Below are 20,322 nucleotides of genomic sequence, written 5' to 3'. Positions count from 1 at the left end.
CGGAAATAATTGCTATAGCGTACTCTGTCTCTGTTGTGGATCTTTAAAAGAGGTGTTGTTTTAGGTGTCGACGATCTACTCTCTGATGCATCCTCGGTTGCCCAGCAAGAGCGTTTTGTAAGCGATACCGGCAGTGAATTTTGACGGGCCAGGGAAATGCAGGGGCGGTGTCCGATAAAGAAGCCCAGATCGCAGGGTGACTCATCCTGAAAAGCAAAAGTGAAACGTTTGCTTTCGTTTCCAAATGGGCCACTAAAGCCTGAAATAACTTGCATAATTTGCCTTTTTCTTTCAGGCAACGTAGGAAAAGTCGGCTGCGATCTTCCTGCGGTGGGGAGAGAGCAGCGCAGAGGGGCGGGGGAGAAGGACATGAGAGAGAGAGAGAGACGCATACCTGTGTGAGACAGCAACAGGGAGCGTTGCGAGTGGCATACAAGACGGAGGGAAGAGAGGGGAGGGGGGAGGAGAAATGCGACACGGCGGGAAGGGGAGGGGGCGGAGCGGGTAAAATAAACAAGACGGAGGGAAGAGAGGGGAGGGGGGAGGAGAAATGCGACACGGCGGGAAGGGGAGGGGGCGGAGCGGGTAAAATAAACAAGACGGAGGGAAGAGAGGGGAGGGGGGAGGAGAAATGCGACACGGCGGGAAGGGGAGGGGGCAGAGCGGGTAAACAAAGACGGACGTGCACGCGCTTTTAAGCTCAATGCGCATGCGCATTGAGCTTAAAAGTCACGGGCACTGCAAGGAATCGCCACGATTCCTTGCAGTGTGGATAAAGAGTGGATAAGTCCCAATACTCTCGCCTTGCTCGATGCGCATGCGCATCGACAGGCGAGACCTAAAAACACTCTGCTCGTTAAAGCGTGTAAAAGAATACCAAAAACTGCTGTGCATGCACCTAGGGACGCTGATGGGAGGATGACGGACACCGGGCTGCAACCTCACACAAACCTTTTGATGGTTAAAGCAAACAATGCAACCTGCTAACAAACATTTTACTAAATGAGCATGCCCTGTATGCCAGTTTTAGGAACTCACGTGCTGCTACTTAAAATCTCGCGGAAGGAAACATCTGTGCTGCGTCACCGCAAGTCTTTTAATAAGTGGCATCGTTAGGTTTGGAAGGGCCTGCAGAAAGGCGCATAATACACTGGCAAAAAATGATTATGATTTATTTCCCTGTCAGGCCTACTCTGATATCTGCGTGTTTTAAGGGCGGAATTAAAACATGAAAAGTAAAATAAAGGGTGAGAGAGGGGAGGTGCTGGCGGCTGGGGAGGGGGAGGAGAAATGCGAGCCTGGCGGCCGTGAAACTGCAGGGAGAGAGAGGGGAGGTGCTGGCGGCTGGGGAGGGGGAGGAGAAATGTGAGCAGGGCTGTGTACAGGGAGAGAGAGGGGAGGTACTGGCGGCACCAAGCTGGGGAACAGATGGCGAAGACTGGCGATTTGATGCTGTGCACGCGTATTTGAACTCATTGCGCTTGCGCATTGAGCTAAAAGCGCACTTGCACTGCATCAAATCGCCAGTCTAGTTAAACTTCTGTGTAAGCCCCTATAGTCTCGCTCCGCTCAATGCGCATGCTCATTGACAGGCGAGACCTAAAAACGTGTGTGGATGGAGAGATCACGCTAGTAATGTGCGTTCTCTCCTTTGGGTGTCAACATGTTTCGAAGCCGGGAGTGCTTCTTCGTCAGGACAGAGTTAGATCCCTCAGTCACTCACTTCGTTGCTATCAATATGTGAAAATAAATATATACAAGTGATGTTTAAAAATACAATACCTATTTGGTATACATAACTGTTCTAGAGCTATATCAGTATTTCTGAGTATAAGCCTGTAAAGAGAGAGAGAGCACAGTTATTTCCGGTGCACTCCCAATGCGCAGACTCATTATCACCTAAGGAAGAAAAGGTGATGCATTGTGAATATTTCTATAGTTAAACGTTGATGCTGTGACCTGTATCAGTGAAGGGAAGGGGAGACAATACACACAACAAAACAACATAAAACAGAAATCACACACTTTCTGAGATGGCATTTGGAATATTTGTCTGCGCCAAAATAAAAATGTCCCAAGATTTTGACTTTCTTAGCTTACCGGTTGAAATATCCTCCCCCAATGCAGCATGATACCCGCACTAACATTATCATGTGGTAATACGATGAGTGAGGATGCCTTCTTTAAGTTCCTTGACAATGTGTCACCAATCTAGTTACAGCACAATCACTATTCTCTAGAAGATGTTGTCTGACATACAGATAGTCCCAAAACAATTACGGTTAAAACTCCAAATAACTGCTTATGCACCAAAATATAGACGGCATGGCTCACCTGCATGGAGAAATAAACTTTGCTTTTCCTTATTTCTCCATACTATGCTCCAAACTCCCAAAACAAATGGCCTCATATGGGCACTATACCCAATTATACAACACTTAAAGATGGCTCAGGCCTGAACACCTTCTGTAGCGAGACCGATATTCCCGAATACAAAGATGGAGAAAGCACTTTCTGGGATAAAAATGGCGATTATTCAGAACGTCGACACCGCAGATCCAATGTGTGTTGCGACAGCTCCAGACCACAGACCTCCTTGTTTCCTTACAAGGAAAAGGTAGGGCTCATCCTCTAGACTTGTTGCTTGTATATTTATTGTGTATCCTATATGAAAGGGCATCTAATATTCCCACTATTTGACGTGTGATTCTCAACATGTCTGCATATATTTGTCACAACCAATGTAACCTGACAGTTAAAACTTTGGTGTGCAGCGGCAACTGACAGCCTAATCTCAGCTAAGGATGGCACTCTTTATCCCTTGCTACATTGTAATTTATAATCTACTAACCTCCGATGGGCCACTAAAATGCACATCGGCAGTGTAGCTAACATGGGCACCTTTGGGCAACCTATACACTTCCCTCCTATACTGTTTGTGACCTTGTTTAAAGAAGGTCACCAGGTTAGGGCCTACTTTTTACAGTCCTGCAAAAAGCTAAAACTAAGGAACCAAAGCACTGATATGCGATTCTATGTCCTTTTTTTGGTTTCCTTTGGTTCATCTGTCCACGAATGTGATGTTCAGCCTCACGCAAGTGGAACTATGCTTACTGCTCCCATATAAACTTTTAAAGTACAATCCCTCTCTCTGATTCCCTTGCAGCGACAACAATTCAACTAGGATCAATCCAGGACATTAGTCTGTGCATTAAGCATGATATACTTACGACTACACTAAAAAGAGGTAACAATCCCTCTTGAATGCCAGTGTAATTAGCACATGACTGACTGTATATATGGTCTAAACCTTTTTCGCTCTATTTCAACTTATTCTTATTTCCATGGTCTGTTTCTGGGTGGGGAGGTCTTCTTTTTTTTGGTCAAAATGTGTTTATTATTGCGTTTTTTGAATTTTTGAACAATATATAATAGCCAGTATGCATATCATATATTTGCATTCATAGAATATCATTTTACATGGCAATGCAATCACTATAGTACAACGCCAGCATGAGGTGAAGTGACCTTCTGTCTGAATATTAAAACAAATGGAATAAGAAAAGTAGAAGGAAAGGAAAGAGGGGGGGCTAGAATGGAAAGACAATCGTAACTAGAACTGACATGTATAATCCTGTTGAATAACAGGCGCTTCATCCGCTATAGTCATACATTATTTGAAAATGGATCTCCTTTGCTAAATATATTGTTAACTTGATGATATGCCAACGAGTTGTTGCATTCACTCATGCCCGCAAAACTGATATGTAATGTTGAGTGTCAGGGAGTACCATTAGCCAGGCGTGCTGTGTCTGCACTCTAGTGGGCTTAAATGGACGCTAGTCGCGGCGGCGTGTGTTCTCCGTCACTCACATACATGTCTGTCACCTGGCCCGAGTCCCCTCTGTTGTGCGAAAATCTGTCAGGACTGCGACCCAATGCCGGTGCCAGTGGTTGCTTGCATAGTCCTATCGAGTCTTCGCATTGGAGTGCTACGCTCTCCGCCTGCGCCCAACACAGGAGGGAGTGATACCAGGCCTTTGCTGCTGGGGAATCGGGGGATTTCCAGTGACGCGTGGGTAATCTCTCAGCTACTATGAGGTCGAGGTCTATATATCTAAACGTCACTTTATGTTTCTTAGACCTGTGGTAGAGACCTAAGAAGCACACCTGGCATGTCCAGGTCAACGTTCGCTCTGTACATTGAACCAGTCTCCTAGTGCCTTTTCCCCAATATGTTTGAATGGCTGTGCATGACCACAACACATGCAGGATGTCCGCCCTCGGTTTGTTGCATCTGGCACATTGGGCATCCGTGTGAGAAAAATATTTGATTATTTTTGCCAGTGTGAGGTAAGCCCTGTGTAAGATATAATATTGAATGAGCCGGAACCTCATGTTGCGGGGAATCCGTGTGTGGCCTTCAAGTGTGTGTCCCCATTCACGGTCTGTGGCGGGTCTCTGGAGATCTGCGTCCAAGTGGGCTCGCAGAGAGAGCAATGTTGGCACCATGTGAACTCTGAGCGACTCCACAAACCATTTGGTAAGATGTCATCAGGGCCCAGCTCATGTAGGTATTGGGGGGTCTTCTTAGTGGAAACTAATTGGGATATGGACACCACAGAAATCCACCCTTTTCCCCCACACCTCCCTTGAACACTTACCTTAAAATCACAGCACACAAGGGTGAAATGTACACATATGTATCAATATATCAAATTTATGTTCTAAAATAATGTTTCCTTATATTGGATTTTCAGCCTTGGGAAAGCTTCAGCCATACAGGCTCTGTAAGAGTTAAAACAGGTGTTGGCTGTTTAAAGTATGAATAAAATGCAGGACAACCTGCAAATACTGTTTATATAATAAAAGGGCACACTATACATTTAAGTGCACAGAAGTATATTTGTCTTTTTTTTATTTTGGGATGCCTAACAAAAGTGATTTTTAGGATTCAGGGAAAATAAATAACAGGCAAACAACACACATCACAATTCAGAAAGCCATTTACTGCAAACTGACTCTTGCTTGGTAGGTTCTTCCATCTCTAAACAATCTGTTTCTAGCCTGATAGCCTGATTCTGCTGTGAAATATGACCTAGCCTAGGGTCCACTCAATTGGAGGTGAAAGTAACCCTATGGTCAAATGACTCTAGTTTAAGCAGTCTGCTGATGTGGTATGTTGGTCACAAATTGGGAACCTGGCAAATTAAGGCTTTAATCCTTCATAGAGTGACTGAAAACCACTAAGCTGGGTAAATTTTTTTTTTTTATTTACAGCGCTTAGACGCAGCAAAATCTATAGCTTCACACTCCATTAAACATTAATTGCTATAAATACTGCCCTTTACCTCTATAGCACTAGTAATAAAGGTTATTCTGAACCTTAAGTTTTATGCACAGTATTTTCTATTGTAAATGCCCAGACTGTAACGTTGCAGCTTTTGCTAGTAAGGGTGAACCTACGTATTAGTTTACCTAGAAACTCTCACTCTCTCTACTGTTTTTACTTTATGCTCTTGCCCATCTCTTTGTGGAAGTACTGTTTGCCATTCATGTCTGGAGCCAAATTATGAACTTCCTTAATGAATTACAGAAAGTTATTTACAGTCTGCAGATTTGCCTTCTTTTCTGTTTTTACTATATTCATAAGTGAATTGCTGGTGCTCCTCGGATAGGTCCGTTGTCTAACTACTCCCTATGCTCCCAAGTTGTACTTGAATTGCTGACATGAATCGAAGCATGTTGGGCACTACCAGATTGTCAGCTTTGAGTCAGAACCGCATTACTCCTTAGGGTGTCTTATTCGATTTTTGCGACTGCTTTTTTGTTTTTTAAAAGTTCTTTCACCACTTGTCAACTACCAAATTAACTGATTTTAACCAATGGCTACTTTATCAACCACTCAGAAAGCACTATATAATGAAATAAGCACAAAATGTTATGCCATGTTGTATAGAACCATGGTTAACTGATCAATTGCTATTATTTGATTCTCAAAAGTTGAATAATTCAATTGGGAAAGAATGCCACAGGCAGAACTGTAGATACAATGCAATTGAACCTGTTGTCTTGTTTTCTTTTCCATTCTGATAAAACATCTGTTTCTGAAGATAACAAAAGTGAAGTATGTGGATAAGATACACATTGGCAACTTTGAGATCGATGCCTGGTACTTTTCTCCCTTCCCTGAGGACTATGGAAAGCAGCCCAAGCTATGGATTTGCGAGTACTGCTTGAAGTACATGAAGTTTGAAAAAAGCTACAGATATCACCTGGTAAGTCTTGCACAAGAGGGAACCCGTGTGCTGGTACGTGGCCACCTTTTTTGGTAAAGGTCTTTGGGTTTGGAGAAAGAGTAATCAAAATGTTGATGTGTTGTGTTACACAATTAAATTATCTGTTGTGACGATGTTTCTAGTTGCTGAATGTCCTTTTGTTAAATTACCAGCCAGGTTACTGTTAGCTGGTGATCAGATTACTGACCTATCAGAGAAACCCGTAGGCCTCCGTTCCTATTAATGAGGGTGCGCCAACAGATAAAGGGATCTTCCTATGATTGACTTTCCACAATTTTGTTCACCACTGTCCTTGTAGACTTAGCCAGAATACGTGCCAGAAGAACTTTTATCACATAGAGCGTATGTCCTGAATAAAAAGACTCATTGAACTAAAGGTCGATAATTAACTTGTGCTTAAGCCTGCTGACAAAGGTGGTCGTATTGTTTTTCAGGATGTTTACCAGTATAACGCAGAAATCCATCCACCATATGAAAGTGCCACTCATTACATTGATCTCAACCATAATCCACTTCTTGAGATAAAAAAAGACATACTTCTACTTCAAATGCCAAAGAGGAAAGTTCCTTGAGTAACCCGACATTGCACTTACTTGACAAACCCCGCCCCCCCCAATATTGTATACACTACATAAAATACATAAGAATGCATCCAAACTCCTGTGAAGACCTATATTCTCTGGATCTGTGCCCTTACTTGAGCAAACTTGCAGGTACATTGATTGTAACCTAAAAAACAATTTTCAATTTTATTTATTTCGTTTTTTTTGTATAGTTTTATATAGCGCAAAGTTTACCTGAATCGGGCATCAGAGTGATTTACATAGCACCAGAGTCGTTACATGAGGACACTCATTCATTTTTGGTTAGGCACGGGGAGATTAAGTGATTTGCCCAGAATCACAGGATGTTCAGTGTCAATGCCGAGACTCGAACCAAGTTCCCCAGATTCGAGGTCGACCGCCCTAGCCATAAGGCCAACTATGACAAGGACTTGTCAGAAGAATTCTCATGATCAGCCTGATCGAAAACTCTGATTTGATTCCTCTATGCAACTATTAATCATCATGAAGACATTCTCTATATACAAATAAACTACATGAACAGTATTATTATCATTTAACAGGCCTTAAACACCAGAATACATCTTAAAACCTGACATTCTTTATAGTTTAACTTCTTATTGCACTTTCTGTAAACTATTTTCTATTAATTTTTTTTAATGTGATGCAATATATACTCTCATTCAATCAAATGCATACCTTCGTCGAATCGTCCTTTGGAGGAGGTACATTGACAATGTCTTTTAGCTTTGGTTTAACACTCTTAAAGTCTTTTCATGCCTTACAAAAATTTTAGTTGTCACTTGGGACACTCTGGAGACAGTATACTTAATTTCCAGAAGCCCAGCTCCTGTATATCCGATTGCATAACAGAGGCTATACACTTAGGTTGGCATGGCAGCCAATGAAAAGTGCTTCGTATTGCTGCTGACACAGGGCCGGCTTTAGCTCTGGTGGTGCCCAGTGCGACTATGTTTGTTGGTGCCCCCAATTACCACCTCCCGCCACAGATTCCCTTACTAACACCCTGGAACAGTGACCCTCAAGTCCCCATTACCACTCTCTCTCACATGCCTTGCTTTTGTTTTATAGTGCTACTTATACCAGTAAAGGGTGTCAGAACACTTTACATCACGCACAACTTACTCAGAGACAATGAATCACACGTCTGTAAATCACTATATATGAAACGTTACATCAGAAAGAGGACAACAAAGTGTAGGGTTCACATGTCCTCCATAGTGGTAGGCAGTATACTTTAGGAGTGCTTGATCTGGAGAAGCACAAACTAAGAATTTAAAACTTATCACCATGGTTGGGGCTTCTCTTTACTATTAAGAATAGATTTATTCACAAATGAATCCTTTATGAAACATTAGATTAATGAAAGGCTTGAGGGAAAACCATAACGCTGCAACCTATGTATTGCAATTTACATGCAGCTCTTTGATGACAGTTAATAGCTCACTGTTCTATATTAGAATTTAATTTAAAAATTGCAAGTAATATAAGTCTCTCTCCAACAAAAGTAGTAACAAACTGAACTGTTCACAACATGAACACTTCTGTGATCGATTTAAAGTAGGCAGAGGGCATATTAGCTCTATGCCTACTTTGTGATGAGTCAAAACTTCCACTAGCCAAAACTCGATCTCTCTCCAGCAGGCAGGTCCGTTAATCACTGTTGTTATTTTGACATTTTTATAGTTGTCTGAAAACTGCTGGAGGCAAGGAACCTGAGCAGATGCTTTTAAATCCCCAATATATTTGACAACACAGTGCCCCCCCTGAAGTCAGCGCCCGGTTTGGTGGCACCAATCGCACTGCCCTAGAGCCGGCCCTGTGCTGACACCAAATGTATTAAGGGCAGGCGACCTTACTGTTGATCTTCCCATGTTCTCAGACTCGTTTGCTTATTAGAGGCATCCCGCCCTGCACCACTGGGTCTTTTGGGTATTCACATTGCATAGTGACTCTTGGGTGTGTCAGTTGTATATTTCATCAGTGTTGCTGTAGTAAGCTGGCTCTGTATATGGTATGCCACTAAGTGGATATACCGTGCACGGTGTCCAGAGATTCCCCAAAAGTGTACAGGCCTTAATGTAAACCTAAAGTGCTCTGTTAGTGGTAGTGTTGGCGAGTAGCTTTAGGCCTGTGAGACATTTATTGCACAACATTGACCAGTAAGGGATGCACAACTCAAAAAGAAGATCATATCAATTTTATAAAAATATTCTTTGTTCAAAATTTTCTTTAAGACCAAGATTTTCACAAAAAGGTAAAGTACTTTTTGCAATACTTAACACTTTCAAAAGTCGAAACTTGGTACAATTTTCAAAGAGTTAATGTTCTCCTATGGAGGAAAACAATAATGCAGTTATACTGAGAAGTACACGACTTACAGTTCTCTTCCAGGGGATCCTTATCAATAGTCATAAGCACATGAATATTCCCACCCATGTGCGGGACCCCGGAAAACATATAATGTATATATGTAGCTCTACATATATGTATATATACATATATAAACACATACAATGCAGTCCTCTCTGGAAAAGCTGAACAATGCTGCAATAGAAGTCTTTGCACATAAAACATTCCAATAAAGCAGGGTGAAAGAAAACCTTTCAAAACTGCTTTATTATACAGTAGAAAAGGTAGTCCTGCAAGGAAAGTGAAAGCATTGTCAGCACATAGGCTGCATTGTAGAATAAACCATAGAGTAGAAAGCTGAAAAGCTAACTTGCATAAACAGTAACAGAAAACTGGCACGGTGCCTTTAAGGCAGCCATGACTCCTAGCTCCCATCATGCCTGACAGTTAGGTCAGTTGTTCTTTCCGGCTCCTTCTTACAGGACCCTGGTCTCTACAGCTCTGCTTTTTTCTGATTTTTGTCAGAAATTACTTCACTTTTTGAGGTGAAAACTTTCTACTTCGACATTTTTTCAGGGTTGAAGTATTTTTCAACTTTTTTTGAAGGGTTTGGGCATTGAATTTCACTCAGAAATGCCTTCCCTTTTCGATCTTTGTACTTCCTGTGGCAAAAGATGGCAAAAACAGACTCTTACTCAGTCTGTATTTTATGTTTGGCTTCTGATCATGATCCTCATGCCTGCCAACATTGCCAGCTCCCGTCCAAAAGAACTTTGAAGGACAGAGAGAGGATTCGTCTCCATGGGTTGGCAGAGAGAAGAAGATCTTCATCCAGAGGCAGGTTACCGCTGAAGAAGAAGAAGGAGAGAGCATCCACAAGTAAGATTCCTGTGTGCTCTCCATCAACTTCGGGCTCGGCGCCTGGAATCCCTTCTTCAGCGTAGAAAACGGCGACGAAAAGACCATCGACGGCGGGCTTGCCGTCGAGAGAAGATCGGTCGTCATCGAGGATCCAGGTACGTCGATACCTCCGCCGCCGTTAACCAGACGGCGATTGGCGTTGAGGCAATGATCTCCGTTGGTGCGGGCTCGCACAACGTCGAGATATAGGTGTCCGTCGTTGCCGTTGAGGCTTCCGACGGTGAGACATGCTCCGTCGACGCAGAGTCACCAGCGGTCGACATCGAAGCATAGATCTCCGTTGACGTCAACTAGGCGATTGTCGACGTCGAGTCAAGCTCCACCATCGCAGGTTCAACAGCGACCGACATCGAAGCATAGATCTCCGTCGACGTCATCCAGGCGGTGTTCGACGTTGAGACATGTACCATCACCTCCGTCGACGTCGAGGCGACGTTCGACGTCGAGGTTCAGATCCCCTCCGGTGTCACATTCGATGTCGAGACCAAGTAGATAGACGTCGAGGGATCGTTCTATGTTGAGGAGGATTTCTCCGTCGAACAGGTCAGCGAGGAGATCGCAGGCACGCTCTCCCTCAAGAGTAAGGTCCAGAGGCTCAAGGCACCACTCAACGTCGAGGCGATCGGCGTCGAGGAGACATTCAAGATCCAGAGTCTCGCCCATTATGGTGACGCAGAGCAGATCTACGTCAAGGCAGTCGCCAGCGACGTCCCATCGCTCTTCGCAACGGAAATCGCGGTCAAGAACGCATGGGGCCTCTTCACATTCTATCAGGAGTTGCTCACAGACGATTGCTGCCTCTCGCAGTGCATCTAGGCATTCTAAAGAGCCTGCAGGTTTTCCTGCACGAAGGACTCCGAGGAGGCAGAGATCCCCTTGAGTACATCTCTCTCCCAGGTGGCTACAACCACTACATCTGTGGAAGCCATCATCGGCAGGTGCTACACAAAGGGCAGCCGAATACTCAAGCCCTTTGCATAGGTCTCCTTTGCAGTGCCTGGTGCAGGAAGTGGACAAGTCATCTAACACTGGCACCAGGGCAGATCTCCTGAGCGTAGGTCTGCGCATGGCCATCGTAAAAGACGACGTACACCATCTTGGTCGTCTTCATCAACACATTTATCTAAGAGGGATTACTCTCCCACTCACGGATAGCCCACCCAGCAGAGTGTCACCCATTGACGACGTGAACACCTTTCATGATGTGTTCACCAGAGGGGCACAGAAGTTAAGTATTACCATGGCCACTACTCAAACGACCACTTCCATCATCTTTGAAACACTACATCAAAGATCGGTGTCAAGACCGTTGCTCCCCTTGGTACCCGGAGTTATTGAACCTGTGATGGAGGTGTTTTTAACTCCGGCTTCAGTAAAAGCGGCCCCTGCACGGATCTTAAATAAGTACAAGCCTGCGGCATCGGATCCTCTTTTTCTGAGATCTGATCCTCCCCCTGACTCAGTTATAATCGCAGCAGCGAAGAAAATGCATTCCGTAGCCTCTTCTTCCTCCGTTCCACCTGATAAGGACAGTAAAGCCCAAGACTCGTGGGGAAGGAAGGCCTGTGGTTCAGCTGCTTCCACTCTGCAGGTTTCCAACGCTGCAGCCCTGTTGGGGCGATATGACAGATCCCTATGGGACTCTTTAGATCGTTTTAAAGAGAAACTGCTGAAGGAAAACCAGCAGGACTTCTCAGAAGGTATCCAGGAAGGTGCTCTGGTTTCCAACCAAGTTATAGCACGGCAGCTGATGGAGTCTCTTTGGCGGCTCATTCCAATGCGCATGGCGTTTGTGCGCGCCGATCCTCTTGGTTACGCCTCGCTGCATTAAAGCCTGATGCACAACAGCGCATTCTCAATCTTCCCTTCTCAGGTACTTCTCTGTTTGGATCCCATACAGACGAAGAGATGGGAAGAATGAAGGCTGAATTGGACACTTTGACGGCAGTGGGCCTTGAGAAAAAGAAAGAGTACAGTAACCGGTACAAGTTGTACAATCACAAAGGTAACCAACACACTACGCTCAAGAGTGGCGCAGGATAACAAAAGATCAATGGGTGCAAAATATACTAGACAATGGATACGCGCTACGTTTTTGCACGGCTCCAAAAGACTCACCTCCGGTAAAATCCAGGCATCATCATTTGGACCTCCTGCGTCAGGAAGTGTTGACCCTTCTAAAAAAACAAGCAATAGAAAAGGTCACACCACTGCAGAGGGGGAAAGGAATCTATTCCAGATACTTCCTTGTCCGGAAAAAAGACCATCCGAACAAGTTCAGACCCATTTAAGATCTACGGTTTCTGAACAAATGCATCAAAAAAGAAAAATTTCGGATGCCATCTCTCCATCAAATCTTTCCACACTTAAAAAGAGGCGATTGCATGTGCTCAGTGGACCTTCAGGATGCATACTTCCACATCCCGATCACAGCACGGCACCACAGGTTCCTACGTTTCACAGTAGGGAAGAATCACTACCAGTTTAAGGTCTTACCCTTCGGTCTCAAGTCAGCTCCAAGGGTATTCACGAAATCATGGCAGTAGTAGGGGCCTTCTTACAGCGCCAAGGCCTACACGTCTATCCATACCAAGACAAGTGGCTTCTCTGCTGGGCTTCATGGCCTCCTGCATTTTCCTCATACCCAACGCCAGGTTGAGGATGAGGCCACTTCAGCAGGACCTGGAAGACAAATGGAATCAGTCCTCAGGTCAGTGGAACGATCGGACTATAGTATCCCCCATTGCGAAGAAATCCATCCTCTGGTGGATGCATCCACAGAATCTCATGGTGGGAGTTCAGTTTCATCAGCCTTTGCCTGTTCAATCCCTGATTACAGACGCTTCTCTTCAGGGCTGGGGTGCACATCTAGGTCCCCTTCAAACTCAGGGAAGATGGACCCCCAACGAGCAGGCTTATCCAGTGCTTAATTTGTAAAATATTAAGTCCAGGTGCTCTCATTTTTAGGTCGAGGTAAAATCCGGTTTGCCGAAGGCAGAACCGGAAGTACCGAGATTTAATGTTTCTTATTGTGGACTATTTGTCCCGCCTCTGTTTTTGCCTCTCTCCCATTGGCTGGCTTCCTAAACTGAGGCCAGCCATTGGAGGAGAGAGCTGTCCCTCCGAATAGGCTCCGTCCTTTTCGGATTTGGAGGTGTGTTCTGTGTTCTTCTTTCCACTTTTAGGCCACGCCCATTCTGAGAACACCGAACACGCCCCTCAATCCGAAAAATGACCCTGGTTTCTCCGAGGCATTTCTGCCTTGCCTCGGAGAAACGTGGTCATGTGGAGCGCTCCTCTCTTGTTTGGAGATATGTTCTTGCGGCCTATTCCCCCGTGGCAGCTCCCTGGGACCTGGATAACCCCCCTGCACCTCTGGCCTCGTGCTGGATGTCGGGATTATGGCCTGGGGTGGAGCAGTTCACCTTTGGTTTGCAGCTCTGTGCCTCCAGACAGCGGGCCTCGTCCTGCTGCGGTGGCGTTCCTCCCCCCCCCCCCCCCCCACCCCGTCGAGATCGGGTTTAGGGGTGACTGCCCCGCGCGACTTCAGGTCGAACTGAAACAGCTGTTCACTGAGTGCCCTGCTTTGCCCACATCATGAATTCTTCCATGGTTTCCTGGAAAAGGAAGGTGCAAAAGCGCGCGAGCCGAGCTGTAGCTTGCTGCATTACGGGGACGGTAAATAGAAAAATTAAAAGCAATCTTGATGCTGTACAGGCAGGGCACAGAGGACTCTGCGATACCATGCCAGGAAGCTACTTGTTTGTCAATGTGTTTGTTAATTTGTTTGTTAACCAGCGGCTTCAGCTGAGGGAAGCACCGTGTTCGCTTCCCTCTCTCTGGCTCCCTCTTGTCTTCTGCCTCCGTCCCTGGTTCTCGCCTCTCCTCTCTCACTCCACCCGGCTCTCTCCGCCTCCTCTTCACCCCTCCCCATCCCTCAGCCAGGCTGTGGGCGGCACCGGCTGGCTCCCTCCGCTCCGAGGCCGAGGAGAAGCCTCCCGGAAGGCAACATGTTGAGAGGGGTGAGTCTCAAAATTGGTGAGGGCTGAATTGCTGCCCTTCCGCTGAAGGGGGCAGGCAGTGTGATGCATTTATTTATTTATGCGTCTTTATATAGCGTGTACTTTGCCCAGAGGTGTCAGGGCGCTTTACAATGGAGAAGTCAATTTTATAAGGAATGAGAGTAGGGTGGTAGTAGGGAACAAATTCTAGCCCCATTACCTGAGGTGGATTGCGCCGAGAGTCCCTCCCCTTTGAAAGTTGGAGGATGTGACACCAGCATGTGTTTGGCGGTCCAGGAGTAACAATACAGTGTGGTGAAAGGGGGTGGGGGTTCTGTGGAGCGAGGGGGGGGTCTCAAGTGGCTCCAATGGTCTCTCCTGAAGAGGGCAGAGTGCTGAGGAGGGGGGAGTCCCTTGGAGAGTAGAGTGTCGGAAGGGATACTTTGTGGAGGGAACAGTGATGGGGTGTTGAGTCCCTTGTGGGGGAGGGGTGATTTGTCACCCCTATGTGGAGGGCATCGTGGTGCAGGGAGCTGTGTCACCGGGGTGCATTGTGTTCCTAGGGTATGAGAAGTATACCTCCCTTGAGGCATCAGCGAACGCGTGTCCGAGAGATGAACCTCTCCCGCATAAAAGCATATTTTATGTGAGGGTGGCATTCCGTCGTGAGGAACTAAACTACTCCACGTGGGGGCGGAGGCACACTGAGACATTAAAGCAGCAGGGGTCTGATCGTGAACCTCGTGTTATAAGGCCATAGTGAAGGTGGGGGCCCCTGAGATATCGGCACAGGCAGCCTCGTGAACCCTGAGCCTGGCGGGTATAGGCCGTCATCCCGAGTTCCGTCTTGAACTCTCATGAATCACACTGCTCTGCAGAAAGATCCCTGTGTCTCTCACCGATTGGCACACACAGTAGGTCTCTTCAATTGGCACAGTCCCTCCAGATTGGCACACCCCCCTCCATGATTTTTTTTTGCTGATTTATATAGCGCAAACTCGACCCCAAGGTACTGGAGCGCTTTACATGAGCATCAGTTACCTTACACAAGGACACATTCATTTTTGGTAGGCATGGGTAGATTACATGACTACTTTAAGCCCCACCCCTAGAATCACAGGATGTTGAAGCTCGAACCTGGTACCCCAGCACCAAAGTCGGCAGTCTAGCCGACGGACCACATCCTCTGCCCTCACCAGATCCGTGATCTCCCGTATTTTCAACGTGTTCACTCCCTGGTACAGAAAACCAACGTTTCCTCACAGACTGACATAGCAGCCCAAGTCCCTCTAAACTGATACGTTACTGTTTCCAAAACCACAATGGATGGTCAGCAGGATGAAATGCGAAGTTGCGGGTTGAGCCTGTGGCACCAGGTAGCTGCCAGATTTCAACAGAGATCCTTCAATTCACAATGTTTCCTCAAATAACATATTAACGTCGACGTCGATTAACTCGATTTTCTGCAGAAAATGTGAATGTTGTGCTGTTTTTAAGCAGCAATTGTGGTCAACTATAATTATTTCTGATCTTTAACCATAACAAAAGTTATCGCGATTATGCGATAGAACAAGTTACTACTAATATGTGTCTTTCCTTGCATGTTGTGTTAAATGGGGTCGAATTCAGTCATGCATTTATTTACATTTTCTTTATTTATATTTTATTGCGTTTTTTTTTAAATCGGAAATTAGTAGCATTAAGATGTAAATGCATATAAGCCTAATTAACCCCCTGCGCTGCTTATCCGGCTTGGCAAACGGACCCGCAGGAGTTACTGATTGGTAATCTCCCGTACAAGGTGGAGGAGGGCAGCAGGGAGGGGCTCATGAGTGTGTAGATTGACTGTACAGTGCGATCAATGTCTATATCCACACCGACGGGGGAGGCTGCAGATGAGCACACGGCCTAGGGCTACAAGCTCAACACCGGCCCAGCTGGTAGCGAGCTAGGACCAGTCTATGAAATGGGCCTTTAAACCCACCCTACCCCCATTCGCTCTGGGCTCCACCAGGCCTTTGTGTCCAACATTTCTGTGCAGACCCCCCGCAGCGATGGCAAACCCGCACAGCGCATGTCTCTGCAACTGTAACATATGTTGAAAGCATGATGTCCCCTGACCTCTCCAAGCAGGGGGGGTGTCCAGCCTTTCAGGAGCCCCTAAAAGGACACGCCCCTCAACTGGGACCTTTGCTTTTATACCCATTGAAACCCGTATGCTGGTGTTTCACATTGAATAACAAAGAAATATAACGTAACAATAAGAAAGTATTCATTTTAGTGAGGACTGTGGTTCCGCATGCAGGAATGGCTTTTTTTTTTAGAGTACAGTGTGGTTCATTGCTGATAAGAGTGTTACTGCTGTATGAAAAAGCTGCAAAAAAAATACTAGGGCCTTACTTCCCCAAAGGAGGGGTGTGTCCCATAATACTAAAAACGTTATTGGTGGCACTTTATTCAGTAACGTATTCACTTGCTTTTCTCCAAATGTCAACGGATCCAGGATTGATTGTTCAAAGACGCTCACTGTAACTGCACTGTCTTGTAAATTTGCACTTTTCTTGTGCGACCCTCCAAAATCTTCATCGTCTTTAATATACTGGAAAGGAAACCGGTGTGAAGTCAAAATAAATAAAGCTAACACATACAAATCGCAAATACAGAAAACATGGCCTTGAAATACTCTGCTTTGGAACCCTGTGTGTGTTATCATGCTCTGTCCAGCCATTGTTCGGAGGATTCCCCCAGCCAGTCCGCCCGCGATGTGGGGGAGGCAGGCTCAGGAGCTTAATGGTCACGAAGCTCGGCCGGCCAACACGAGGCAACATGATGCAGTTAGCGCGGTGAGAGGCTGTGGGCCTGTCGTCACTGGTGCAGAGTCAGTCACGGCGCTGCCTTAGCCTGGGAAGAGAAGAGAGCGAAAACGAACTGGGAAGAACACTGTAAGTGAACTCACTATAATTTGTCAGTCACTTGCCCTTTCAAATTAATGTCATTTTAGGAGTGCAACGGTACGTATGTTTTCTAATACTGCTGCAGCAAGCGGCAGTGCATTCATTATGGCTTCGGTGAGGCCGAACAACTTGGGACAACAGCAGTCGGGCGCCGCGGCTCCCCAGGAGGCACCGGCAGCATTCAGTGGTGCACAGCCAGAAGTGGGGAGCGACGTGGAGCATGATTGCAGGGGTTATTCCCAGCCAGGTGCGAAGAGGGGTTCTGGCTGGGGGGTAGTAGCAGGCATACCAAATATCTGCTAAAATTGTGTCCGGTTAAGTAATATCAATGAACATAACACAAGAAGTTCAAGACGCACAAACTCTTTCCTTGGAATAGTGACGTTATATCTTTAAAAATCACATTTCTGATCACGTCAAACTGGCGCTCGGTTGACGTTGATATTTTAAAATTAAAACTGCTTTCTAATATTCATGGCAAATGCGTGTCTGCTTTGTACACTTTGACTGTAGGGAGCGGAATATACTTAAATGTAAAAGGTATTGGTTCTGCAGCAGCACATTGATCGAAGGGGAAACAGACAGCGGCTCGCTAAGGCTGCTTAGAGGCCACGTGGGGCTGGAACAGGGTCTGTCACATATCTAGCATTAGTTCAGTAAATCAGATGTCAGTCTTGCCCCATTCCTACTTGCTATTCAGATGCATAAGATTGTAGCTAAAACAACACATTTGCTAGTGGGCTTAGTTGAAAATGTATCAATATTATAAATCGGAACTGCCCCAAAAAGTAATCCCCAACAAGGCCACTATCTGGATTGTTGACTCTAGCTACCTCTAGGTTGTGTCAAGATCTGGTCGCACTTCTACGGTCATTACCAGATACTAATTATGATTATACAGTTACCTGACACCAATTCTAAACGTTATTACACATTACGCTAAATTATATTTAGAGTTGGCTTTCAAACATATCCATTGTTTGTGTTTTTCGACAAGATGTATTTTAACACGGGCCATTTAATACACATTTCACCAAATCTTAAATTATGGGAAGGATACCCAAGCCCTTCAACAAAGTGGGTTTCAAGAACATGTATCAATACATGGGACTATAAAATCATCGACAAAATTAACCAAAATATCTGGTGTAATAGTTGTGAAATCATGCACCCTTTGACCAACCCACCCCTCCCCGAATGGCATGCATTTTGACACCTTGCTTGTCACTGCCCTCCCTCCCTCTGCCTCTCAGCAGCTTTCTATTGGCTGCCAAAGGTATATCGAAGTCAAGGAATCAAAACTACAGTATATTAACAAGTACAGTGAACTCTGGGTTATTAAGAAGAAGGCAGATCATAAAATGGTTAGCGGGCTCTGGGAGTGCTGTGAATGAGATCTGACAAGGTCGTGATTACTGGGGTCAAGGAGAAGGGACTGGGGGTGAGCAAAGAAAACCGATGCACGTGACGAGGGACCCGAATCACAAGGTGAATAGGTGAGTAAGAATGGGCCAGGAGGCTATGAGGGAAGGTGTGAGTGATCAGGGGCTGAGGTACAGCGAGAAGGGATTGGCCAATTTGGACTGGGTTAACATACCTGCCAGCTCACACGGTGCCACCGTGTGATATCGGCTCCCATCACAGGGTCTCCAGACGAGGCAATATCACATGGTGGCAGGAAAAACGAGATGATAGCCACTGTAAATAGTGGTCAAGTCAAGTTGTGTGTGTGGCTCTGTGTGTGTGGCTCTGTCTTTGTGTGTGGCTCTGTCTGTGTGTGTGACTATGTGTGTGTGAATGTGTGCCTCTGTGTAGGTATGTAACTCTGTGTAAATAGCTTTTTTTGTAGGTTACTCTATGTGTAAGTGCCAATGTCTATGTGAGGGGGGCTCTGTGTAAGTGCCTCTGTGTGTGTGTAGGTGACTGTGAACAACTCTATCTAGGTGGCTCTGTATGTGTGTGTGGCTATGTATGTGTAAATTCAATAGGTCATGCATATGCAAAAGATTAAGCTATTAGCATTGTGAATGACAATGCCATTTATTTAACGATTAAGCTATTGCAAATTAAAAAGACAATGCTATTTATTTATGATTTAGAAAAAAACGTACAAAAAATAATAAACAATACCAATAGCTCTACCTTTAATAATGCCGAGACCATTGCATTGTAAATGCTTGTTCTAGGATACCACACCCACGTCCTCCTGCTCCACCCACTTCTTCCACTGGCTCCACCCACTTACTCTATTGGCTCCACATGCATCCTCAACTGGCACTGCTGAAACCCCGATATAAAACCTGATCTGAATTTCAGCAAGGGAGCCTTCCTCAAGTAAGGTTTTGATAGGAGGTTCCCACAACCCCTGAGGATTTCTTTTTTTAAATTAAATCAAAAGTGCATTTAAAGATTAACAGGGAACAAGGTCGAACATGTACCCCAAGGTGTATGTCTTTTTCCCTTATAAGACATGGCCGTACAAACCACTCAGAACCTTGGGGCGTGGCGCTTTTATATGATCGAGTGAGCATGCTTGCAAACATGAAGAATACACACAATTTTGCACACCAAAAACCTGCTGGATGTGTGTTGCATACAGATATTAGAAACACTTCAATACAAGTCAGTTTAAAAAACGCTGGAGTAGTTTGGAACGTGTAGAAAGTGGAAATATGCAGAAAGAGATTCTAGCTTTTCTGGAGTGCAGTAAAAACCCATATTCTCTCTGCTTTTTTATGTAAACTACTAAAATTAAGCAGAAGAAAGAGCTATCAAATGCTGTAATCTGCTGCTCTAGATGGAATTGTTGCAACTAAGCAACAATAAGTTCATATCACAACTTCATTTGTGCCTTGGAGAGGTGTGAAGAGGTATGAATGGAACACATCTGAGATTATCTCAGGGAAAGTAGAGGTCCAGTGCAAGTTTTTTAGAGTAGAGCATATTACGTTGTGGGATTTCTAGTTTCACTTTATAAGATTTCAAGAATCTGTGCAGATGGCAGAAAAACAAGTCTACCGTAGCTTGCCACTCAGGGGCGGCTCCTCCTGTGTCCCCCTCCCACATGCCCTACCCTGGCCAGTAACCTCAGTATGACCTAAGCCCCCACGTCCACCTCACATTGCGATCAGGTCCTTGCCCCACGTATGTCTCAGATTTGCATGTGCCTCCCTTACACTCCAGTTTGGCCTGCGACCCCCTCGCATAGCTG

At 45.4% G+C, this 20,322-nt stretch overlaps 1 protein-coding gene across 2 annotated transcripts in view; it reads left to right on the top strand.

Moving 5' to 3' along the window:
* KAT8 (lysine acetyltransferase 8) overlaps positions 1-20,322 on the top strand; it is a 346,163-nt gene that overhangs the window by 97,714 nt on the left and 228,127 nt on the right. For both annotated transcript variants that reach the window (XM_086932009.1, XM_086932010.1), the window contains exon 5: positions 6,114-6,278. In XM_086932009.1, the coding sequence (XP_086788135.1) occupies positions 6,114-6,278 (165 nt within the window). The remainder of the gene's footprint in view (positions 1-6,113; positions 6,279-20,322) is intronic.

This window comes from Lissotriton vulgaris, chromosome 7, assembly GCF_964263255.1.
Source record: "Lissotriton vulgaris chromosome 7, aLisVul1.2, whole genome shotgun sequence".
Classification (NCBI taxonomy): domain Eukaryota; kingdom Metazoa; phylum Chordata; class Amphibia; order Caudata; family Salamandridae; genus Lissotriton; species Lissotriton vulgaris.
Note: the sequence above shows the minus strand (reverse complement) of the source record. Positions and strands in the feature narration are given on the sequence as shown.